General features: G+C 58.2%; 1 protein-coding gene across 1 annotated transcript in view; it reads right to left on the bottom strand.

Annotated features, from left to right (window-relative positions):
* Positions 1 to 231: 231 nt before the first annotated feature.
* KCNQ1 (potassium voltage-gated channel subfamily Q member 1) overlaps positions 232 to 25,826 on the bottom strand; it is a 166,157-nt gene continuing 140,562 nt past the window's right edge. Inside the window, exon 16 of the mRNA XM_049781207.1 lies at positions 232 to 462. Coding sequence (XP_049637164.1) covers positions 232 to 462 — 231 coding nt within the window. The remainder of the gene's footprint in view (positions 463 to 25,826) is intronic.

Consider the following 25,826-nt stretch of genomic DNA (forward strand, 5'->3'; position numbering starts at 1 on the left):
CACCCCACTTGGAGTCCAGTGAGGGGAGCAGATTCCTGCTGCTGGGGCCTGGGGTGGGGCCTCGTCTTTGCTCCAGATCTAAGTGGGGGACTCCCTGCTCAGTGGGGGAGGGCACCCCAGGGGTGGCTGAGCCGGACCCTGTGGGGAGATGGGGTGCTGGCCCCCGGAGCCTGGTGTGGAGGTTGGAGTGTGTTTTGGATGGCAGCACCTGAGGTCCCTTCACCTGCCCTGTCAGGATGCCTGGCTGGGGTCCCCAGGGGGCACCGTCAGCTGCTCATAGGTGGGGAGGGCGCTGCTGGGCAGGTAGATCTCGGGGTGCAGGGAGCTGCTGCGGCAGGGGGGTCCAGCAGGGGACTCGCTTCCCGGGGGGCCGTGTTCACTCGGAGGCCCCCCCTGGTGCCGGTTCAGCAGCTGGTGGAGCATTTCCGTGATGAGCACCAGCCTCTGGTCCAGCTGCACCAACTGTGGGGACAGAGGACAGACAGGTCAGTGGGGATATGGCGGTGCCTCTGGATGTGGGGTGTCATGGGGCTGGATGGGGTACCACAGGGCGGCAAAGGGGGTCCCAGCAAAGCCTCACCATGAACACAGGTGGGTGGGGGATGCCGCCATGCTCTGGGGTACACAGTGGGGCCCTTGGGGAGCAGGAAGGCAGGAGGTGGATGGAGTGAGTGAGGAGCCCCAGAACCACCCAGTGGGCTGGCAGGAAGTGCCAGGTCTGTGAGGCCAGGCATCCCTTCACTTGGGCATCACCCCAAGGTGTTTTTTTTTTTTTTGGTTTTTGGGCCACACCCAGTGGTGCTCAGGGGTTACTCCTGGCTGTCTGCTGAGAAATAGCTCCTGGCAGGCACGGGGGGGGGGGGGGGGGGGGGCGGGGGGGACCATATGGGACACCGGGATTCGAACCAACCACCTTTGGTCCTGAATCGGCTGCTTGCAAGGCAAACGCCGCTTTGCTATCTCTCCGGGCCCCCAAGGTGTTCTTTATAGAAGCACGTGGACCCAGGCCAAAGGCTTTGGATGCTGAGCAGGGGATGGACACGGCCAGGCAGAGGCCCCGACACAGAAGTTGCGTCCCCAACACCCAGACACTGGGTTCCTAGTACAGATGATACTTGGTCCCTCAAACACAAAGATGCTCGAGATACCCCAAACACTCAGATACTGGGTCCCCAACATACAGTGCTCTATTTCCCCATTTCTGCAGGGAAGGGGCCTCTGCCCAGCTTCTAGCCACCAGGAACCCCCAGGCCTGCTGGAGGCCCACTGGTGCCGGTGAAGATGGGGCAGCCAGGGTCAGGGGACATCCCTCTCTTGGGTCCTGTGTGGTTGGTCATCTGGGAGGTATGGGGGTCCCAGGCTTGCTCTCTGGGCCTGGGGTCTGATGTTGCCCTGTGCCAAGCCTGCGGGCAGTGCTGCTGGCCCCCGCGGGACCACAGACACCGGGTGCACTGTCACGGCAATGGGCCTGCAGGGAATGCATGTATCTGGGTACAGCTGTGACCACGCCGCCGCCCATCTAGCCTGGATGTGGGTGGTGGGCTGTGGCCAAGCCTCAGGTGCAGGGACGTCCCCACCCCCAGTTGCCCCTGCTGTGCACGTGCTGGTTTGGTTCTAGAAGCCCCAAGCACAGGGCACAGGGTAGGGGGTGAGGGCAGCGGCTGGCTCAGTGCATCTTGGTGATTGTCCACATGAACCCATGAGGCCCCTTGGGTGGTGTAGGTTCCCCCTCTTCCCTGTCTTGGCTCATCACAGAAAACCGGGTGCCGGGCCCTGGGTCCCGGTGCTCCCTGCCTGCCTTCTGCACACCACCGCTCTCCATCCCAGCCTAGGACCTTGACTCTAAAACTTTCTCTCCTGGGCTCTGTCTCTGCGCTGGGCCTAGGGGAACTCGGGTGGGGGGCTTTTGTCTGCAGCAGCTGGGCAGGGGGGTGGTGTGTGTATATGTGTGTGCAGGGGGCGAGGCCGTGTCCTTCCCACCCAGTCCCCTGGCCCAGAACAAAGGCCTCGAAAGGCCAGGGCCGCCCCTTCTCCACGCGCCTCCCCTGGAATGTCCTCCTGGATTCCCGCGCTCAAACCTCACTTCCCTGGCCCGGCGCAAAGGCACACTGGGGCCCCCTTCCTGCCCCCCAGCCCCCCAGATTCGCAGAGGCTCTTTAGGGCTCTTTGTGGTTGCTCCCCTCCCCCTGCGGCACCTCCAAACCGCCTCTGCGCCCAAGCAGGACACCCAGGCCTCTCCTCTCCACTCCGGGAACACCGTGCCTATGCGCACTCGGGGTGGGGAGCTCCTGCCCCCCCCCCCACCCGACGGGGCCTGGGCTCCTTGGCTGGCCGAGGCCACCTTTGGGGGTGGGGTGCAGTCTGGCCCCGGTGGGTGGGCAAGGCTGGCCAGCCCCTCGCAGGGGCCTCAGGGGGGTCCGGCCACCTCCCAGCATGCTGGGGCTTCGGGAATGAGGGCGCGGCTGGAAGGAGGCAGACGGGGCGCCCCGCGGGGACCCACCTGCTAGCCCTGCCTGCCTGTGCCAGGCTCGGCTGGTGGGGGCTGGGTGCCCAGAATAGCTGGGCTCAGGCTTGTGGGGGACCCCAGACTGGGCCAGGGCCCCCCCAAGGCTGCCCAGCTAGCCATCCTTTCTTCCCCGCACCTGGAGGACTGGGGCACACAATTGTGGGGGATCCCAGACTGGGCCAGGTCTCTCCAAGGTTGCCCAGCTAGCCAGCCTCTCCTCCCTGTGCTCGGAGGACTGGGGCGCATGTTTGTGGCGTACCCCAGACAGGACCGGGTCCCCCGCCCCAGGCTGCCCCAGCTCGCCGGCCTTTTCTTCCAGCTGTCCCCCAACTCCCCGAGTTGCCTTTCAGGCTGGGACACGCCTCCCCAGGCAACAGTTGAGCCCCCCACCCCAGTGCATACGCGGCTTCCCCTCTCTTGCCAGAAACTTCCCCAGAGTCCCCCACGGCCTCCATCGCCCACTTCTTTCTCCCACACCCCTTTTCTGGAGCCCGGGGCCCTCAGCTGCACGGCGGGGATTGGACCATCATGCGCCTGCCACTTGGGCACCTGTACATCTGCGTTTGTGGTTGGGGTCTCTCAGGGGCAGCTGTGAGAAATTGGGGTGGTGGCGAGTCCCACCTCCTTGCACCTCAGTCTTAATGCCTCTCCCCATCCCCAGACACTTAGACCCAATGTGCTGTCCCCATGGGTCTTCTGGAAGGCGGAAAAGGGGGAAGATCCACCCTGCCCAGCTCAGTTGCCCTTCTGACCCCTGAGTGCGCCCCCCAGGACCTCGCCCGCATGCCTTTCCAGCACTCCTAGGACTTGGTTGATTGTTGATTGCCAGACACGTCCTCTCCAATGAGGAATGCATTTTACGAGGTCTCCTAATGGCATGGAGGTCACCTTCCAGAACATTCACCCGGAAAAGGGACCTTCCTAGGAAGTGGCCCCTTGAACCGGGCGGTGGCCTGTGGACCTTCCTGGGGCCCCTCTGCATTGCTCTGGGGCGGATGAGGCCTCTACCGGGTCTGTTCGGGGGATGGGGCTCTGTCCTGGCAGCCTGTGGGCAACTCAGTGTCACTCACATGGCAGGGGGTCCCCAGGGTCCCCCTACCAAGGGTTCTTCTGTCCACACTGAGGTACCCCCCAACACACTGCACAGTGGACGTTACAGGTCAGAACTTTGCCTTCTACTCGGGGACCTTGTCTTCTCACGACCTCTGTGTCCACGCAAATTCGGGCACTCCCCAGTCCCCACATCCCTGGGACAAGCCCCTCTTGTGTCTCACACATTGGCAGTGTCCACATGTCTCCTGGACTTTTCCCCAAGCTTCTGTTTGCCAGATTTCCGTGAGGCCAGGCAGTGTCAGGAGGAGCAAGACTTCCCGGCCCCTGTGGGCACCCACCCTGTGTCACCTACCTGCAGTCAGGGCGCCACATGCCCTGGGATCCCCAACCCCTAAGAACCAGGCCTGTCCCGGGCCATGTCCTCCCACGGTCCTGCTCATTCCTGTGGACCCCAGCCCCTCTGCACCAGCTGCTGGAGTGTGGCCCAGAGGTACAGGCTCAGCTGATGAACCCCAGGGTGCCTCCGCCCCACCCTGCTCGACAGTCCCCCTTGAACACTCTCCTAGGGCCTCAGCACTCTGCTTTGACTTGGTCCCTGAGGGCTGTGGGTCAACTCGTGCTCATGAGCAGAGTCGGGGTGCCTGGAGGGAGCAGAGGTGTGCAGAGGGGACTGGGGACTGAGCATGATGTGTGTGTGTGTGTGTGTGTGTGTGTGCATGTATGAGGACGTGTGTGAGAGTGAGTGTGAGTCCCCGTGTTCTGGGAAGCCCCTGTGGGTTCATTCCTGGCTCTAGGCTTGGGAGACCCTATATGGTGTCCTAGATGGAACCTGGGTTGGCCCCATAATATAAGAGCCTGAACCCCGGTGCTGTCTCTGGCTTACAGAATTTGGTATTTCTGGATGTTTTTCTGCTGTTCTTGCCTCCGCATCTTGGACAATCCCTTCGGTGGGGCAGACAGCCACCAAGACCTCAGTGTGGCCCAAACACCCCACGCCACACACAGCCACAGCTTCGAGTCTCAATGCAGTGGAGACATGCCCAGACCCTACGCCCAGGACTCTGCCACTGTTGCATTGCTCAGTGGATGCTGCCTGGTGCGAGCGTTGCCCCTTTACACCCGCCTCTTTCACGCTCCAGGGTTCACTCTGGGCTGAGTGTGAGAAAGTGGTTGGGCCACACTGAAGAAAATTTAGCCAGCTCCCCGCTTCTTTCCGTTGTTGCTGGAGGGTTCTGGGGGCCCCCAGGCCTCCCACTGGCCTGCTGGTCCTTCTGGTTTCCTGCTCTGCACCACTCCCAGCCCTAACCTGCCGAGAGGCGTGTTCCAGAACCTTCTCCGGGGCCCCCAAGTCCGTACATTCCTGCCTCAGCCCGAGGCTTCCTGTCTTGGGCCGGTGGGGGACGGCCGTTTCCTGCCTTCAGGGGCTGGGGGGCCCCTTCGGGAGTGTCTGCCGCCAGCGCCCGGCAGTGCCAAGGTCACTCACGGGGTCCCCTCTGTCCCTGCTTCGGGAGAGGGATGCCAGCCCTCTGCTCCCCCCCCCCACATGGGGTCTCTCGCTCCTCTCTCTCCATGCCCCATCCATTAATCAGGGGGGCCTTCCCACCATTACAGAGAAAAAGGGGTGACTTGGCATGTTTCATGGGGGCTTGGGGTCCTGGAATTCCTCCTTCTGGGGTCCCTTTCCTGATGTCTGATAGCTCCTTTCTCTGGCCCCATGGCCTGGACGGAACCCCTGTGTGGTGGTCGGTCCTGGGGGTCCCCCTCCCACTTGGTGCCCTTGCTGCTGGCTGCTGGACCCGGTGGTCCTTCCTTCCTCAGAGCCCCTCCACTGCCCCTGCTCCCCCCACCCCCGTAGGCCCCCGGGCTTCCCGGCTCTGCTTTCCAAGCAAGGGGCTCCCAGGCCTCCCAGCCCTGGCAAGCAGCAGGGGCTGGAGTCTCTGTGTCAGCAGAACCCGTGATGAGAGGCGCCCTGGGGATCCCCAGTCCACCGCGCCCCTTTCTGTTCTTCCGCCCTGGCCGGCTACAGGGCCAGCTGGGGGAGGCCCCGGAGAGGAGCTTGGCAGGGCGGGAGGGGGCGCGCTCCCACGCCAGGCCAGGCCCCGCTGCAGATGTGCGAGCGGCCGAGCGTGAGAGAGGGAGAGGGAAAGAGAGAGGGAGACGGAGACAGAGATAGAGAGAGAGAGACACAGAGACAAGCAGAGAGAAGAGAGAGGCAGAGAGAGACACACAGAAAGGAGAGACAGACACAGAGAGATACACAGAGAGGGGAGAGACAGAGAGAAACAGATAGAAGAGAGACAGAGATAGAGACACAGAGAAAGAAGAGGCAGAGACAGAGAGACACAAAGAGATATACAGAGAGAGGATAGAGAGACAGAGACAGAGATAGAGAGAGAGACACAGAGACAAGCAGAGAGAAGAGAGAGGCAGAGAGAGACACACAGAGAGGAGAGACAGACACAGAGATACACAGAGAGGGGAGAGACAGAGAGAAACAGATAGAAGAGAGACAGAGATAGAGACACAGAGAAAGAAGAGGCAGAGACAGAGACACAAAGAGATATACAGAGAGAGGATAGAGAGACAGAGACAGAGATAGAGGCAGAGAGACAGAGAGACACACAGACACAGAAAGGAGAGACAGAGATAGAAACACAGAGGGGAGAGAGACACAGAGAGGAGAGAGGCAGAGAGACAGAGACAGAGATACAGAGAGAGAGAGGGGATGCAGCCCCCAGTCCCCCAGTTTTAGTGACCTCCTGTGTGGAAGCCACACACTTGGGCCTGCCCAAACACGTGGGGGGTCTGAACCCCTAAGGGTGGCAGGGAGTCAAAGGGTTAACCAGCCTCCACCACTGTCCCCTGCCTTTTCCTTCCAAGTCACAGCTGACAGGAAAAACAATAGCCAAGCTCCAGAGGCTCGATGAGGGCTGGACCCCCACCCCTGCCCCCCCAATAATTACTCAAGACATTGGCATGAGTCCGGCCGGTTAGGTAAGAGGGAGTCAGCCCCACACACCCTCCCGCCTCCCGCTGGGGGCTGGGGCAGGAAGGGCTTCCAGGGGGCCCCGGGGCAGCCTGGGAAGGCGCTGCCATGAGCGGCTGATTTGGGGGGGACCTGCACCCCCACCCTGACAGAGCTCCTGTTCCCTGCAGTCTGTTCCTGGGTTTGGCCAACAGATCGACCAATGGACAGATAACCCCCACCTGCCCTTTGCCCTCCAGCCCCCACAACCCCCCCAAAGTCCTCCACCTGCCCTGACCACCAGCCCCCAAATTATCCATCCACTCTGATACCCACAGCTCCCCTCAATTCCCCACCTGCCCTCTGACCCCAGGTCCCCAAAACCCTCTTCTAGAGGGCCAGGGGAAGGAAGCCAGAGAGGGGACACAGGTGAGGACACTTGGACACACGACTGGGGGACCGGATCTGCAGCCCAATAGCTGGTGGGGCTCACAGGCCACGTGGCGGGCACAGGCCTTGGGGGGACGGGCCATGGGGTGCCAGGACTGCCAGACCTCTGTGGGCATGGCCAGGTGCTTTGTGGGTGTGGCCAAGGCACTCAATGGGCGTGCCCAGGTGCTCTGTGGGCTTGGCTTGAGGCACTTGTAGGTGTCTGTAGACGTGGCTCCAGGCTCCAGGCTCCAGATACCCCGTGAACTTAGCCCCAGGCACCCCGTTGGATGCAGACCCTAGTGTGGAGATGGAGCTGGGCCCTGTGGCCCCTGAGCCTGGCAACAGCTTTGACTACTGCGCAGCCCCCACCTTCTGGCCCCCAGCCTCATCTGCCGTGCTCACGAGCACCCACGGAAGGGTGGGCGTGGTCGGGCCTTGGGGTACTGGGTGCTGTCCCCTCTGAGTGTCTGACCCTGCTTCTGCCCGACTCCTGAAGTCGGGGGTTCCCCTCCAGCATGGACCCCACCAAACTATACCCTCCTGCTTCCCTCCCCAACATGCCGTGCCCTGAGTGTCCACACCCCCATCCTGCGGGCCTCCGAGCCAGATGCTGACCGTTCAGCTTCACACCCATCTTCGAGGCCCCGCTTGAACAAGTCCACCCATCTCCGGGTGCCCTAAGCCCCCCATGGCTCAGCCAGTGCTGAGTCTCCCAGCATCTCCTTCACCCCATTCCTAGCCGCTCAGTCAACCTGCCCCTGGATTCTGCACCTTTCCCTAGCCTGGCTTTCCCTGCAAGGGCCCTGCCTGCCTTCTCCACACCTCCCCGGGCACCGAGAACAGAACCTGCGGGGAGAACTTGGATGCACGCGTGAGCACTGATGGGAGCGTGCGTGCCTGCTGTGGGCACGCGTGCAGACCCATGTGGTGTTGTGCCGGTGCATGTGTGTGCTAATGAACATATGTGCAAACATCCGTGACAGGTGTGTGTATGTGTGTGGCTGTGAACACATGTGCAAGTGCCCGAGGGGGACTGCACAGCCATGCGTGTGTGAGGGGGTGTGTGTGTGGGCGAGCACAGGAATAAATGCCCTGGCAGCCCCTCGAGAGTTTCCTCATCACCTTTAACACTTGCTCCCCTGTGAATATGTTTTGGTTTGTTTTGGGGTCACACTTGGCGGTGTCCGGGGCGCCTAGGGATTGAGCCTGGGGGTGGTCAAGCTCTACCCTTGTGTTTCTCTGCACCCAAGGAGTTTCTGGAAGAGCAGCACAAGTGTCTGCTGTGGAGGACCTGGCCCAAAATCTCAGGATAACCCCCGGCCAGTAAGGGGCCAACTGATGCTGGTCATACCCCTGGGGCTCCAACTGCATCCTCAGCACCCCAGAGCCCAGCCCAGCCCACACTGCCCACCGTCCGTCCATCCGTCGGCCTTTCCCCCAGCTCCTGCCGGAGCCCCGCGTTTGCAGAGCAGTTTCCACAAGTTTCTAAGAAAAGGTGTGGAAAGTAAATGTTAGGGCCGGGGAGGGTCTGGGTGTCTCTGCGGCTTCACCTTCAATAGACACTTTGTCTGGGCCCGATCCCGCCTTCCCGCAGCTCTCTGAGGCGGCTTTGTAAATCCCCCCAGTGGGGAGCGGCCAATCGGAGGCCACAGATGGAAGAAGATGCGGCTTCTTCCAGAAGGTTCTAGGGAGTGCTGGGCACAGGGCAGGGTTCTTGGGCTCAGTGGTCTCCTTCCCTCCCCCCTAGCTCCCTCCCTCCCTCCCTCCCTCCCTCCCTCCCTCCCTCCCTCCCTCCCTTCCCTCCCTCCCTCCCTTCCCTCCCTCCCTCCCTCCCTCCCTCCTTCCCTCCTTCCTTCCTTCCTTCCTTCCTTCCTTCCCTCCCTCCCTCCCTCCCTCCCTCCCTCCCTCCCTCCCTCCCTCCTTCCTTCCTTCCTTCCTTCCTTCCTTCCTTCCTTCCTTCCTTCCTTCCTTCCTTCCTTCCTTCCTTCCTTCCTTCCTTCCTTCCTTCCTTCCTTCCTTCCTTCCTCCTGTTCTCCCCCATTCCATCCTTTTGGGAGATGTCCAGCCTCCCTCCCTCCCTGCCTCTCCCTGCCCCATCCCTCTTTCCCCCCTGCCTCCTTCTGGGAATGTCTGGCAGCCGGTTCTGCTGTTGGACAGAGCGTCCGTCCGCTCTTGGCTGTTCCCTCGAACTTTCCATCCTGTCTTCATCCGCTCCGGGAGCTTCTCCCCAACCTTTTCCCAAGTTCTTTGACCTAGCAACACTCGTATTTCCAGGAACTTTCTGGGGCTCCAAGCCTTCCCCCCCACCACAGCCCTGCTCTACCTGGCCACACTGTCCTGCGTTCTTGGGGTCTGCAGCCCCGTCCCATAGGGCCTGGTGAGCCAAACCCCCACAACTGGGCAGCGTGGTCCTTCTGAGGCCTCTCCCCAGCCCTCCCATTGGGCTCAGTTTATTTCTACCCTGGCTGTCACCTCAACTCCACTGTCGCTAGTGCAGAAGACCCTCAAACTTGGAGCCCTCACTTATTCTCAGAAGGTCTGAGGAGGAGGAGGAGGCAGCCTTGGGACAGTGAGGGACCCCGACCTGGCCCCCTTTGCTGAACCCAGGGTGCAGATTCTGTGTCTCACAGCGGAGGTGCCCCTGGCTGCACCCTTCATCTCCCCTTGGACCCTCCTCCATGTTCCTCCCCTCTGTGGCCCCAAGTTCCACTCTGGCAGGGGACCCTCCCCCAGGCCACACACAGGCAGAGGTTAGGGTTTGGATAGGGGTATCCCTGAAGGTGACGGATGGCTGTAGAGATCTGCAGTACCAATAGCCATGGAAGGTTCCAGAACACGCCCCTTGAGGGCCGCCTCCAGGGCCAGCCAGGAGATGGGGAAACAGGGAGGGGGATCCTGAGTTGAGGGGCTGGTTTGGGTGTGACCACCTCAAAGACAAAGTCCCCCCCAGGTGATCCAGCATGGCCCATGATCAGGGCTACCATTGGTGACCAGGGTGTCTCCACCCCTCCACAGGACATGGGGAAACCCTCTCCTCCCTCCCATCTCTCTTCCTCCTGACCAATGCCTGGTGGTACCCCCATAGACAGAGAAGAGGGTCCCCCGACAGTGGCCCTGTCTGGATTCTGGGACCTTCCAGTGGGCAGTGAAGACCTCAGCAGGGGTCCTGGGCCAGTGGGGGCTCACCCCTGAGCAAGGTCTCCTCTTCCGGGACCCTCGGCCTCTCTGGGCTGAACTGGGAGATGCCAAGTCTACACTGCCAGCGCCCTGAGGAGGAGTGGGGCTTGAAATCACGCGGGTCAGAGATCCAGAGCATAATGCAAAGTGGGGAAGGACCAGAAAGGTCCAGAAGGGACCCAAGATGGTGGGTGCCGGGAGGCTACGGAGGCTGAGTTGGAAGATGAAGGTAGGGAGGCTGAAGGGAGGGCCCAAGATGTAGAACCTTCCAGAAGAAAGACAGGGAGGGGCAGGCTGAAAATGAGTGCCCACCAGGTAAATCTGGAGACACATGCATGAGTGTGCCCAGCTCGAAGGACACATCCATGTCACAGAAAAACTTGATTCGGACCTGAGGACAGCGGGCAGGGCAGGGACAGGCGGGAGCTGGGCACACACACACACACCCTGGCCCAGCTGGGAGTGGTGAGAAAGTTTATGTTCTGAAATAAAATCGGAAATGAGGAAGGAAGAGGGACCATCTGATAGACACGGATGTCAGAAAATCATCTTAATTCATTCCCTGATGAAAGAGAAAGTGGCAATGGATGCTAGTCGGAAAGGACGGTCCTCTCCCACCCAAACCCCGGAATTCGAGAAACAGTCAGAACAATTCTCAACACCCGGAAAGGTTGAAAATAGATGTACTAAGATCTTACATCAAAAAAATTTTTTTACATCAACAAGTTAGAGAGAGAGAGAGAAAAAAAATCCCTAAACAGGCTAGAACTAGAACACAGCGGGGAGGGCATTTGCCCTGCACGTGGCCAGCCCAGGTTCGATCCCCGGCATCCCAGAGGGTCCCTGAGCACTGCCAGGAGTGACCCCTGAGCACCAGCTGGGGTGGCCCCCAAACAAAAACAAACAAAATACCCTAAATGAATACAAGGCAGGCCGGAGAGATAGCATGAAAGTAGTGTGTTTGCCTTGCATGCAGAAGGACGGTGGTTTGAATCCCAGCATCCTATATGGTCCCTCGAGCCTGCCAGGAGCAATTTCTGAGCATAGAGCTAGGAGGAACCCCTGAGCACTTGCCGGGTGGGACCCAAAAACAAAAACCAAACCAAAACAAAAAAAAAGGAATACAAGGCCAAAAAAAAAAAAAAAACAGAAAGAAAAAAGAGGGGGGGATGAAATACAGATAAAGAATGTGGCTAACAAATAGACAGATCAGTGAAATCAAAAGCTGGTCCTTGGAAAGACTAATCAGATGGAACAAAGTGACATGTCAGGAAAAACAAATAAATAAAAATGTAGCTGAGCTGAGGAATTACAAGATATTTTCTTAGATACTTTGAAGACGGCGAATTAAAACAAAACAACTCTAGGTGATGGGTAATATTCTTCCTTGAAAATCACCCAAAGTAAAAATCACAAAATAGAAAATAGAAAGTTCCTAACACACACACACACACACACACACACACACACACACACACAGAGTCATCGGAGAAATGGAAATGGCAATAACTGAAGCGCTTCTAGAAGTTTCTTAGCAATGTCTGAAGCAATGCTGGTGACACCTTCATCAGACAGATAACACCAGCTCCACAACAGACAGGCAGACAGACAGATGGACAGGTAGACAGAGATAAGCAGGCAGGCAGACAGACAGACAGACAACACTATTAGACAGATAATAGCTGGCCCATGGGCACCATGAGTCCCAGGGCATAAAGAGGAACATCAGTTATGGGGATAAAACCAGCATCAAGATGGAAGATTCTAGGCCAAACACCAGAGTTCAAATCCTACCCTGCCCATTGGTCACTCATGGTGACAAATGACACTATGTCAGTATCCCAGGAATGTGGGGCTCAGGGACGGGACGTCCCCAGGAAGCTAGACATGCCCAGTTCACCAGCTCATGTGTTGAGCCCCATAGTTGGAATATTTTTGTTGTTGTTGTTTTGGTCTTTTGACCACATACATCTGCTGGTATTGGGGGACCCTGTGCAATGCTTGTGGGGGATGTGGCACTGAGGTTTGCCATACACAAAGGCAAGTGTTTTCTCCACCGCCCCCCCACCACTATCTTTCTGGCTCTGGTAGGAGTATTCTTTTTTTGGGGGGCGGGGAAGGGACACACCAGGCAGAGCTCAGGGCTTATTCTTGGCTCTGACCTCAGGGATTACTTCTGGTGGGCTCGGTGGACCATATAGGGTGCTGGGAATTGAATCCTGAGTAGATTGTGTACAAGGCAAGCACTTTCCCTGCTGGTGGATATTTTTTGTTTGTTTTTGGGCCACACTCAGTGGTCCTCAGGGGCTACTCTTGGCTCTGTGCTCAGGAGACCCTATGGCATGCCAGGGATTGAACGTGCAAGGCAAATGCCCTCCACACTGTGCTCTTGCTTGGAGCACCCCCCAGTCTGCTTTTATTTTTTTCTCCTTTCCCACCCTTCCAGTGACTCTCTGGAATCCTCAGAACCTGCATTCACAGTCACCTCCCCTGTTTCTGCCCTCAAGGTGCACCCTGGCTCAGGAGGGATGGGGAGAAAGGTATACAGATGCGTGATGGGCCTGGGATGCTGGAAGCCCTAATCCCCCACTACAGCAAGCTGGGGTGATGGCAGCTGGGGGACCCCAGATCTGCTTGGGTTTCAGTGTTCTGGAGTCTAACTGATTTGGACATTCAGGGAATCTCCTGAGTTTATGGGGTTCATGGGCGCAGGTCTCCCTCAGGAGGGTCCTCCATGCATTGTACCCCTAAACCACAGCTCAGGCACCAAGCAACTTCCAGGGTGTACCTGGTTGGCCTCAGATCTGGTAGGGGAAGGAGCACAGGGCTGGGGGCAGCGGGCATGTGCTGGTTGAGGACACCCACCGCATGCCACATGGGCATGGCCAGTCGGCTGGCACCTTCCTGTCTCTGAGGTCCTGCACATAGTCCAGGCTCTCAAGTGGAACCGGGGACCCCCTTACCCTAGTCTGTCTCCTTCATCGCTGCTGTTCTGACTATGAGGGGCTGTGAAAGGCGGGGTGCCTTGGGGTTCAGGAGAGAACAGGATAAGGCCCTGTCCCATGGGGGAGCGGGAGCCAGAGTCAGGGTCCTCTTGGTTGGAGGCCAGGTCCCAGCTCTTGCCACCGGCTGCCCAAATGGCACAAGGCGTGCCCCACCCCCACCAACCCAGCTCTGTGGGGCGGCTGGAGGTGCAGGGGATACAAGTAGCCTTGCAGTTGTCGTGGGGGGCGCAGTGGGGGCCATGCTGGCAGCTGAGAAGAGGGCACCGGAGAAGGCTCAGGGGGCTGGGGCAGCTGGCGTGCAGGCCCCGAGGCCTAACAGGTGGGCAGAGTCGGGGGACAAGCAGCTGGGGTGGCGACAACTGGAAGTGAGGGTGGACGGGCCTAGGGACCAGGCAGGGGTATGCGGGGTGGGGCTGGGGGATTCTCACTGAGGACAAAAGGTCAAATTTCTGGTAATGGCGGCCTGGTGGGCCTCACCCAGGGGCACACGCTCTAGCACTGGGGCCCACACGCAGACACACAGATGTACACACAGACACACGGGCATGCATGAAACAAGGGCCAAGGTCCCCGTTTTCCCATCTCTGCCTAGGCTGGATCAGGGGACACCGTTGAGCACACTACTGCCTCCCCTTTCCCTGCCAAGAGCTCAGGGTCAGGGGTGGATGTTGGGGGTGAGGGCATTGCATGGGTCAGGGTGGACAGACCCCTCAAAACTGACTTTCTCTGGGCCCCAAGCAGGTCCCTGAGCATCGGCCCTGTCTATGTGGCCCTGGGGCCCCGACTTTGGGCTGGGAACTCAGCAAGTAGGCCTGCCCGCCCTCAGCACAAGGGGAGCAAGGGGGCCCAGCGCTCAGCTCTTGCAGGGCTTGGAGCAGCTGGGGACCCCGGGGCTCTGCTCAGGAGAACCACCTGGGCAGCCCAGACAGTCTCCTCCTCCAGGGGTGCCGGGGCTCTCGGAGCTGGGGGGCCCTGGGGGAGCTCAGGTCCTGGCTGCAGCCTTGGAGGAGCTGCGGCAAAAACATCTGACCTGACCACAAGAATGCTGGCGGCCGGGCGGGAAGAGCTTCCATGGGAAGGCGCGGAGCCTGCTCTGCGCTTAACCCTTGGAGGGATGCTGAATACTGTGGTGTGGGACAAAGGGCGTGCGGGTGCCCAGCTCCGGGGCCCCGCAGGGACACAGATGGGAGACAGGCTCAGAGCCCAGAAACTCTCCGGTCCATTCCTGAGGGTCCTGCAGAGTGTTGGTCAGGATTCACCCTGCATGTGGGTAGGCGGTGAGTTGGGTGCGACCTGCAGGGAACTGAACTAACCTGACAGCTTTTTGTGTTTGTTTGTTTTGGGGCTGCACCCAGCAGTGCTCAGGGGTCACTCCTGACTCTGCACTCAGGAATCACCCCAGCAGGCTCAGGGCACTCTATGGGATGCTAGGAATCAAAACTAGGTCAGCCATGTGCAAGGCCAACACCCTCCCTATGGTGCTATCACTGTGGCCATAGGCACAGACTTTTAGAGAAGCAGGCTGAGGCCTTTCCAAGGCCTTTGGGAGGTGCCTGAATTTCGGGGTGCAGGGGTTGTGCTCCAGGGGAGTCAGCCTGGGACCACCCCCCCTGCTGCCACTTGGTGACCCTCATGCCCCTCATCATCTTCCGGCCTTTATTGACCACAGTCCTGGGGCGAGCTCCCACATGGGACCCGATGGTCTTTCACTCCTAGCACCTGCCAGTCCATTTTTTTTTTTTTTTTTTTTTTGGTTTTTGGGTCACACCCGGCAGTGCTCAGGGGTTACTCCTGGCTGTCTGCTCAGAAATAGCTCCTGGCAGGCACGGGGGACCATATGGGACACCGGGATTCGAACCAACCACCTTAGGTCCTGGATAGGCTGCTTGCAAGGCAAACGCCGCTGTGCTATCTCTCCGGGCCCATGCCAGTCCTTTTAGTGTGTGAACCCCTCCATACTTACAGCCTGACCTCAACCATCCATCATCCATCCACCCCATTCATTAATCCATCCATCCATCAATTTATCCATCTGTCCGTCTACCTATCCACCATCCATCCATCTACCTACCCATCCATCCATCCACTCACCATCCATTCATTCATCTATCATCCAACCACCCATCTACCCACCCACCCATCCACCCACCTACCCATCCATCCATTTATCCATATGTCATCTACCTATTCACCATCCATCTATCTACCCATCCATCCATCCATCCATCCACCCACCCATCCACCGATCAAGCCCACACACAAGACCAGAGAACAGAGAGCAGAACTGCTCTTCACCCTTCTCTCCTGGCTGAGTCACTAAGCCAGGCAGCCAGCCATCTCTAGAGACCTCAGCCAGTGCCTTCCCAGGACCAAGCAAGGAATTAGGAACCCCAGCTCTGCACCCTCCTTCCAGGGAGGGCCCTCAGTGCCCCCCCGACAGACAGGTGTGAGTGACTCAGCTGGCAGGGCTGAATTGTGCCTGCAGCTGTCGGGCCACGCCTGAGGAACCCTGGGCTGGCGGGTAACTCCAAGCTAGGAGCAGGGGAGGGTGGTGGGAGTTTTTTCTTCTTTGGGGGGAGATCTCTGCAGCCCTGCACTCTCCCTGCCTGTGCCAGCCTGGCTCCTGGGTGTGCCAACTGGTGCCCTGGAGTTGGATGGTCAGTTCAGGTTCTCCAGCTATCGTGCCCCACTTCCCAAATTCTGGGAGACCTCAGAGATTCCTGAGCTGCTTCCAGAGCCCCATATCCAAGGGAAGAGGTGCTAAGAGAGGGACCCCAAGTTTAGAATCTGCCAGTGAGTCTCCATACAGACCAAGATAATCACTGGCCTACCCTGCAGGCCCTCCTGTGAGTGACCCCAAGGACCGGTGGTCTCTGAGGAGGCTTGTGGGGGTTCCCAGCTGCCCTGTCCTCTCTCCACAGCCCCAGGAAGTGGGACTTTCTCACAGCACCCCAGGATGGCACAAAGTGGCTGGGTAGCCAGAGTCAGTAGAGCAGGCAGGGGAGTTGTCCAATCACAGGACTCTCCCTCCTTGGCCAGGCACTTTGGTTTTTCAGGCTGCTGGACTCATGCAGTTCTGCTCACTCCTTCTCTCCTTCACCCAGTATTTGTCACCCAGTGGCACTTTTACACCAGCTAATCTACATATACGTTCTTCCACTAACATATCCATCCATGCTACTTCTATCCATTCAACCAGTCACCCATCCAAATATATATCCACTATTCAGTTGTCCATCCATTATTTACCATCAACTTATGATTTATCCACCCACCACCCAACCACCCATCATTCATCCACCCACCAATCTACCCATCCATCCACTCATCCACACACCCATCCATTATCCACCCATTCGTCCATCCATCCACACTTCCATCTATCCATTATCCATACCCACCCATCCATCTATCAACCCACCCATCTACTCATCCACTCATCCATCTACCCATTCATCCACCCATCTACCCCCATTCAACCACTCACCCACTTATCCACCATTCCACCTATCTATCCACTCTATCCATCCATTCACCCACCCATCCATCCACTCACCCACTCATCCACCATTCCACCCATACATCCACCCTCATCCATCCATTCATCCATCCATCTACCCATCTATTTACCCATTCATCCATCTACCCACCAATCCATTCATCCATCTACTCACCCATCCACTCATCTACACACCAGCCCACCCATCCATCCATCCACCCACCCATCCATCTATCCATCATCCATCCATCCATCTACCCATCTATCTACCAGGCCATCCACCCATCCCTCCATTCATCCACCAAACCACCCATCCATCTACCCAGTCACTGCTCACCCATCCACCTACCCACCTACGTATCCATTCACCCATCCACCCACCCACCCATTCATCTACCATTTTACCCATCCATTCACCCTTCTACCCACCCATCCTCACCCCCAGTCACAGCCCACTATGCACTATGTGACGTATATGAATCACCCACCTATCTCTGTTCCCCATTACTCCCTGTGCGCTCCTCTAACACCCCCTCCACAGCCTGGTGGCCACTGTCAGGTGGTCCCTTTCCCAGGCTTTGCATAGCTGCCCTGTGTGCCTGGAGCAGTGATAAGGCGCAAGGCCCCAGTGACAGCCTGTCATCTACTAAACACAGAGCAGGCTCAAGACATGCCTGTCATTCTGCCCGTCCTTCTCGCTGCCCCTGAGTCCCAGCCCCCCTCCGGGAGGACATGTGCCCCGATCAAAGAGGGACTGATCATTGTGGGGACAGGCATGAGGGGTGCTACCAGAACCTAGCGGTCAGTCACAGACTCAAGGAGAGGGGGGAGTCTCGATGTCTGGTAGGGGCTACTCATGTTAGTTTCTGGCTGGGGTTCCCCAAGGGGAGAAGCAGGGGCTGGTGGGCGGGGCTGGGCTAGGGTGAGGCATTGGTAACAGTGGAGTGGAAGGACCCCTGGGCTTTTTGGGAGCCCCACTGTGCTCTTGGGGGCTTCAAACTGGGGTGGAAACTTCTACCCCCTTTTTCTCTAATACAGGGGCCAGTCCTGCCCACTGCAGCTCAAGTTGCCTAGGGGAAGGGCACAGATCTGAGTTGGGGGCCTGTGAGGGGCAGAATGGGGCTCCCTCTGTGGCCGTGAGACTGTTCCTGCTGGGGGAGGGGAGCTCAGGCAGGCAGAGGCCTTCCAGGAGGCGGGTGGGGGCCTGGGCTGCATTCTGGGGGGCCGCGGGGGAGCGTGTGCGTCTGGTTAATGTTGCGTCCTTTGGCTGCTGCCCGGACACAGGAATGTCGGGGGAGAGTGGAAGCGGGGTGCCCCTGGGACAGCTCTGGGCGGCTCCGGAGGGGTCAGCCTGCAGATGTGCTCTTCCTGCAGCGGAAATGGCCTTCCACCCAGCTGTCCGGGCACCCCTTTGCTGTGCTGGGTGTACCCCAACTCAGGGCTGTGAGAAGATGGCACTGGAACCCCCAGATGGGTTCTGGCTCTGTGGCTTCCTCCGCCAGCCAAGAGGGAAGACTCAGTGAGCTGAGTCCCTGGTCTGTCCGAATCTGGGGGCTGAGGTTTTTCCACCTGTGTAGATGCCACATGCATGCAGCCCACAGCAGGGTCCTGGGGGCAGGAGGATCTGTCCCGGGTTCGAGTGGCTGGACAGGCCTCTCTAATGCCCCGGGAGGAGTTTTGGTGGATCCTGGACCTGCAGCCAAAGGGCACCAGAGGAGACAGATGTGCCCAGGCTAACTCCCATGCCCAGGGCTGGAATCCTCTGCCTGGCCCTGTCCCCATCCTGGCAAGCTCTGCTTCCGACTCACCACAGCGCCACTGAGCTGGTCCGGGTCAGTGAGCACAGTCGCCAAGGTGCCACCATCGTCCACAGCTTGCCATGCACCAGACACAGTAGCTACCATCCACCATGCATACCAACTACACGCACCCACCACACTCACTACACACCATACAACACACCATACAACACACACCAGCACCAACCACCCACCATTGACACCAACCACTCACGGCTCATGACCACCCACATCGCCAAGCATCCACCACTCACCACCAGCCAACACTCATCGCCAACTACTCACACCCACCTCACTCACTCCACACCACACCCATCAACAACCACCCACAATTCATGCCGACCGTGCTTACCGCCAACGAGTAGTCCAACAGCCATCCACCACACACATCACCCACCATTCGCCATTTACACCAACCAACACTCACCACCAACCCCACATATCATCAACTACTCACACCCCTCACTCACTCCACACCACACCCATCAACAACCACCCACAACTCGCACCCACCGTGCTTACCACCAACCAGCAATTCAACAACCACCGACCACACATGTTACTGACCGCTCACCACGAACCACACTCACCATCCGCCACACACACCACCAACCAACCATCCAACACTTACACCAACCGAGTTTACAACCAACCACATCCGCTACATTCCGCACTCGTCAACCACCACCACATACTTCACCAGCCACGTTGACCACCAACCACCATCCACCACCAATCACACTCACCACCCGCCATATACTATCACCAACCAATCCACCACTTACACCAACCAGTCACTCACCACCAACCATCCTTCATCCACATCACCAACCATCAACCAGCCACTCACAACCCGCTACACGAATCACCGACCACTCACCACACACAACTGTCCACCACTCACCCAACCATACACATTCACCTCCACACAGGACCCCACATTCACCCCAACCACACTACCTTCCACAAACATCACCCCATTCCCCACCCTGCTGCCCTCGGCAACCACCCAGTCACCTGCTCTCCTCAGGGCAGTGCCCTTCGCCCTGCTGTGCATTCACCTAGGACCTGGTATCCCGTGGGCTCCTTGAAACCTACTTGTGTCTACTTGTGTCTCTGCTCATCCCAGGGTGCCTCCCCCCAGTCTCCTGCCCAGGAAGAGGCCATCGGAGGCAGCCCCACACGGGCTGGAGAACATTTGCTGCCCCCACGACTGTCCCTGCGTGGGGTGGGGGATAGTGGCAGGGACTGCCCGTCCCCTCTGAGGGCCTCAGCTTTGGGGCCCAACCCTGTGCACAGTGGGGACCCGGGGTCTGCCTGGGAGTGTGAGAAGAGCAGGGCCACAGGCTGGGTGGCGAGGGCACCCAGATGATAGACACCACGGTGGAGGCAGGGTGGGCTGCTAGGGACGTTCCAGTGCTCAGTCACGGGGGCCTGAGAAATGCTAGGCTGTAGAGAGGTCCGAAATGGGGGGAAGGAAGACATGTGAAGTGGAGATGGGCAGAGATGAGAGTGGAGGGGCCAGGTGGCCCAACATGCTGAGCGGTGCAGAGATCCAACCCCGCCCAGGCCCCCAGGGTCTTCAGGACCCCTCTAGGTTCATGAGCCCACCCCAGACACCGGCAAGTCACCCACAAGGCACCCAGCAAGCACACAAAGTTGCGAGTGTGGGGGGAGCCCAGTCCCTCCTTGCCCCCTATTAATAACGTGCTTCCAAAGCTGAGCCTGACAAGCTGCAGAGAATCCCCAGAAGGACCCCAGGTTGTGAGGCCCCCAAAGAAAAATGGGGTGTCAGAGTCTCTCCGATGACCTGAAAATGCTCTGAGGTGTCACAACTGAAGAGGTAGATGAGAAAGTTCGGGGTCCGTCCCCAATGGAGAGGAAAGTGAGGTTGCATGGCAAGGGCAGTGAAGGGATCTTTCCAAAACGCACAGGCACTCCCTGTGGAGGGTCACCCAGTGGCTGGCTACCCAGCACGTGGCCGCTAATCTGCATTCCTAAGGACACCCCCTGCTGAATCTTTTATTACATTATATATATATATTTTTTTTTGTTTGTTTGTTTGTTCTGGGGCCACAACTGGTGGTGCTCAGGGGTTCCTCCTAGCCCTGTGCTCAGGAAGCACTCTTGATAGGCTCAGGGGATCCTATGGGCTGCTGGGGATTGAACCCAGATTGGCCGCATGCAAGGCAAACAGCCTCTCCACTGTGCCATCTTTCTGGAGACACCCTTGCTTAGGGATTATGCTCAAAGGGATGAGAATAAAGGGGGGCCAGAAGGAATTAATTATCTGGGGTTCAAGCTTCTCACAGACTCGAGAATCACAATGGACATTTCTGAGTGCACAGCCACAACCGAGTGCACTGTCCACCCACCCGTCCATCTGTCTGCTGACCATCCATTTGTCTGTCGGCTCGTCTGTCCATTGGCCTGCTTACCCACCCATCCATCTGTCTGACCATCCATCTGTCTGTCTGCCTGCCTGTCCACCTATCTGTCCATCTCTCTATCCATCTGTCCACCCAGCCGTCCATCTGTCTGTCTGCCCACCCATCCATCCATCTGTCTGTCCATCAGTATGTCCATTCATCCTTGCCTTTCTAGCAGTGCCCAGCTACTGCGTCCCTGGCAAGGAGCATGGGGCCTGGACACGGGTGAAGGATCCTGTCCGGGAAACCTCTCCCCACACCCCCACTGGACCAGGGCGCAGCAGTCTGCAGGTGCGTGCAGACCCGCCTTGCACAGACTTCCGGCTTTCAGGGAATGGCCAGAAGAGCAAGGAAGCAATAAATAGGACACAAGATCCAGGGAACCATAAATCTCAGCTGTCATCATGGAAAATTCCAGAATGATGCGAGGCAGGAGACTTCCAGCAATGCAAAGCAAAGCAAATAAAAAAAAAAAATCCCCATTGGAAAGGAGGTGGGTGCGCTCCAGGGGCGCATGGCAGGATGGGTGGGGGCAGGGAGGCCCCTGGGAAGGGAAGGGGCGCCTTGGAGGCGACCTGTGAAAGCAGGGGAGGGGGGAGCAGAAGGGTCTTGTGAACCCCTGGAGCTGGCCCAGCCATGCAAGAGGACTCAGGATCCCAGCTAGAAGTAGGGTGCTGGGGTGCTCCTAGAGAGAGGACCAGCTTCACACCATGCCGTGAGCACTCTGAGACTCCCAGTGAGCCAACAGAGATGGGGATAGGAGGAGGTTGGTCACTGCTACACAGCTGAAGAAGAAAGACCACAAGACCCCCCCCCCCCCCGCCCAAAGGGCTCCAGCTCCCCACATTTTGCAATAGTTTCCTGTCACCTGCAAGTGATATGTATTTATTTGGTTTGTTTTGTTACTTGGGGACCAGGCCTAGCAGTACTCAGGTTCACTCCTGGTTCTGCACTCAGGACTCACTTCTGGCCGGCTTGGGAGGACTGGGGTGTTATGGATGGAACCTGGGTTGGCAGCATGCGAGCCTCCTGCTGTCCTATCGCTCTGTCCCTAAAAGGAACAGTTAGAAAGGAACTTTTCTTCTGGTGAAGAAGTTATGGGTATTTTTTTATTTTTTTGGTTTTTGGGTCACACCCACCCAGTGGTGCTCAGTGGTTACTCCTGGCTCTGAGCTCAAAAATCGCTCCCAGCAGGCCAGCAGGCACGGGGGACTATAGGGGGTGCCGAGATTTGAACCACCATCTCTCCTGGATCGGCTGAGTGCATACTGCTGAGTGGATACCACAGTGCCATCTCTACGCCCCGGAGTTATAGGTCTTCATTCAATTGTTTCTCCTGCTTTACGTTCCCTGTTACTCATTCACGCTTCTATTCATTCTCCCACCATCCACCCATCATCTACCTGTATGTCCATCCACCCATCCATCCGTCTGTCCATCATCCATCCACCTATTTTTTCTCTATCCATCTATCCGTCCACTCACCTACCCATCCATTCATCCATCTATCCTTCCATTCATCTATTCACCTCCTTTTCTTTTCTTTTCTTTTTTTTTTTGTTTTGTTTCTTTTGTTTTTGATCACACCTGGCGGTGCTCAGGGGTTCCTCCTGGCTGTCTGCTCAGAAATAGCTCCTGGCAGGCACGGGGGACCATATGGGACACCGGGATTTGAACCAACCACCTTGGGTCCTGGATCGGCTGCTTGCAAGGCAAACACCACTGTGCTATCTCTCCGGGCCCCTATTCACCTCCTTTTCTGTCCATCCACCCATCCGTCCACCTATCCATCCATCCACCTATTCTTCCTATATCCATCTACCCATTCATCTATCCATCCATCATCCATTTGTCTGTTCATCCATCCACCTGCCTATTCATCATCCATCCATCTATCCCTCCATCCATCCACCTATTCTTCCTTTATCCATCCAGCCACTCATCCGTCTATCCATTCGGCCACCCATCTATCTGTCTATCCATTTGTTCATCCATTTGTCCATTCATGCGTCTGTCCATTCATCTATTCAACCATTCATCCATTTGTCCATCTATTCATCCATCATCCATCCATCTATCTGTTCATCCATCCATCCATCTATCCACCCACCTATTCTTTCTCCATCCACCCACCCAACCACCCTGCTCCCCACCCTTCTATCCATGCATCCCTTCTCCCTATCTCCCAGCCCTAGACACCCACTGTTTGTCCTCACTCCCACCCACTCTGCACCCTCTTCCCTTCTGCTGTGTGCAGAGCCGTGTCTGGACGACTCCCCACTCCCACTAATGATGGGTGTTTTGGGGGATAACAGCAATGTCCTTAGGCAGAGGGAAGAGAGGTCACGGAGAATTTTACTTTTCATTTCAGCTCTTTCTAGAAAGATCTATTAATCTCCCTCCAGGCTCCCGCCGGGACGAGTTAATGATAGCCCTCTCTGGGGAATCGGGGCTCTCTCTGCTCTGGTCTCGGGAGAGTTCTGTGCTGAGTCTATTAATAGCCATCCTGGGAGCTATTTTCAGCTGCCCCTCCCGCGGGGGTCTTCCCTGACCCCCTCTGCCACAGCACTCGTTCTGTTCCTGCTCAGTAATTACCCAGCTCTGTAATTATGGGGTGCATTTCAGATCGGAGGCTGCTTGGTGATGCCAGGGACATGCCCTCCTGCACCAGCCGGCCTGGAAGGCGGTTAGGAATTTGGGGGTGCTGTGTGTGTGGTAGGGAGTCCCGGGGGCCGAGGGTGTGGCCCCATGGGCAGCAGCGTACCAGACTCTCTCCACCCAGAGCAGATGGTGTCACCCTGGGTCTGGCGCTTGGCACGGGATGGGGAGCCCGCGGCGGTGGCACGGAGGGGCGGAGGCTGCGTTTCCAGCCTGCCACGTGCCGGGCTCCGGGCCAGGTGCTCTGTAGCCGGGTTCCAGGTAATCCTGGCCTGGGGCCCGGAGTGAGAGGCCCGTCTGGGAAGGGGGCACCAGGCAGCGCTGGTGGGGGCAGTTTCCAGGAAATGGGAGGCTCCAGGAATGTGGCGTTCAGGATCCTGCTTCTCGGGGTCCCTTGCGGGTGAGGTGGGAGCATCCTTGAACCCCCATCAGGCTAATCACAGCCCCTGTTCCATTGTGGGGGAGCCCTGGTCAGAGCCCCCCAAAACATCATCTGTCCTTAGGCTGGTCTTGTACCCCCCATCTCTGCCCGCCAGGGACAACTGAGGCCCCACAGGGCTCAGAGAGGTCACACAGCCTCCACCCTGCTAGTCCCCCCCAGACTGGGTGCCCCTCAGTGGTGGGAGTGGGGTGGCTACAAAAAGGGGTAAACAAGGCTGAGAGGTTGGGGCTGGTCTGGGAGGAAGTTAGGGGACAGGGTGGAAAAGTGTAGAGAGTGGGGAAAGGAAACCCTCTGAGGGTCCCCCCTGCCCTCACCCCTCATCCCCCACCATCACCCTGCCACCCCGCAGGCAGGGCTGGGTGTTCCGAGGAGATCTATTAGTGAGACAAAAGCGAATTTTTCCAGTAGCAGTGGTTACGTGGTTACCTCAGTGCATGGCCTTGCAGGGTGGGAGCTGGGTGGGAGGGGACCCTGCTTGTTAGCAGGGGTCCCCCCTCCACCTCCCAGGACTTATCTGGTCCCGGGGGCCCATCAAAGCGGGGAGCTTTTCAGGAGCGACTTGAAGCCCCGCAGAGGGTGGCCGGCAGGGCCAATTAGCTCAGGGCCGGCCACTTGCTGACCAAGTGTCCCCCGGCTGGTCAAACCCCAGGAAATATTTTCCAGGAAGCTCATTATCATAACGAACCTGCATTTCTTTCCCAGGAGAATAAGTAGCTGACTTCCAAAGGGGTCTAAGCGCCCCGTGGTGAAACCGCCTCTTAATTGTCCCATTGACTGAGTGTGGGCGCCTTCGGAAGGGGCAGAGACGCCCCGTGGCCGGGCACCCCCTTGGGCCAGCTCCTGCAGCCGTGGCTTGCCCCAGGGAGTGGACGACCCCCCCAGCACAGGCTACAGAATCGAGGGGAGGGAGATTCTGAATGTGAACCCCCCAAAAGGCCGGTGTCCATGGAGGGATGAGAGGGTGACATGGGCCCCCTACCTAGGTCTATAACAACCGGCCTAGCTGGGCCATAGGGCACAGTCCAGCTCCGGCAGCTGCTCAGAGGAAACCCGAGGTGGATAGTTGGGGGGTTCCTTTCCCCTGGGCAGAGCTGAGGGGTCCAGAAGAGTGAGGGGAAGCTGGGCCTGAGCCTGGGGTGACTCCAGGCTTGTCTCACGCCCATTCTGAGGAAGCATGTCCTTGCTATGGATACTCTCAGGGGGAGACGGCACAGCCTTTCCCAGGGGGTCCCCATGGCATCAGCCACCGCTCCGCCACGGAGCCCCAGCCAGGTGGAGTGAAAGGCACAGGGTCCCCCAAAGGGCCTCAGCTAGGAAAAGTAGCACATTGAGGGGAAGTCTGCACACACATGTCTGCACATAGACACACACAGACCCACACAGCTGTCCACATAGCAGCTCATGTCTGCACACAGCTGCATGTACCCAACCCACCCCCATGTACACACATGTAATGGCAGCACACACATATACGCACACACATGCACACAGGGTCCCACACCCTGTCCTGTCCCTCCTTGACAGCTCTGGGGACATGGGGCGGTGGCAGCGGAGACAGAGCGGGTCTCCCGCGCTGGACACAGGGCAGGTGGGCCCCAGGGCTCAGTCGTGTTTCTGACCTTCTGGCATTGGGTCATGGGTTGGGGGGGGATCCTGAAACAAGGTTGGGGGGCTCGAGGCAGGACCTGATGGAGCCCCTGGACTGCTCCATGGTGGGTGACCTGTGTGACCCTGTCCTGAACCTCTCCCAGATGGAGGCTCACACTCTGGTCCTTCCTTGGGGTGCTGCAGGCTCACGGTGTCCCGCATGGTATCCTCACCAGCCCTAGGCCTGAGGATGCAATCGCAGCTCAGCCGGAGG

This window comes from Suncus etruscus, chromosome 9 (assembly GCF_024139225.1).
Source record: "Suncus etruscus isolate mSunEtr1 chromosome 9, mSunEtr1.pri.cur, whole genome shotgun sequence".
Classification (NCBI taxonomy): domain Eukaryota; kingdom Metazoa; phylum Chordata; class Mammalia; order Eulipotyphla; family Soricidae; genus Suncus; species Suncus etruscus.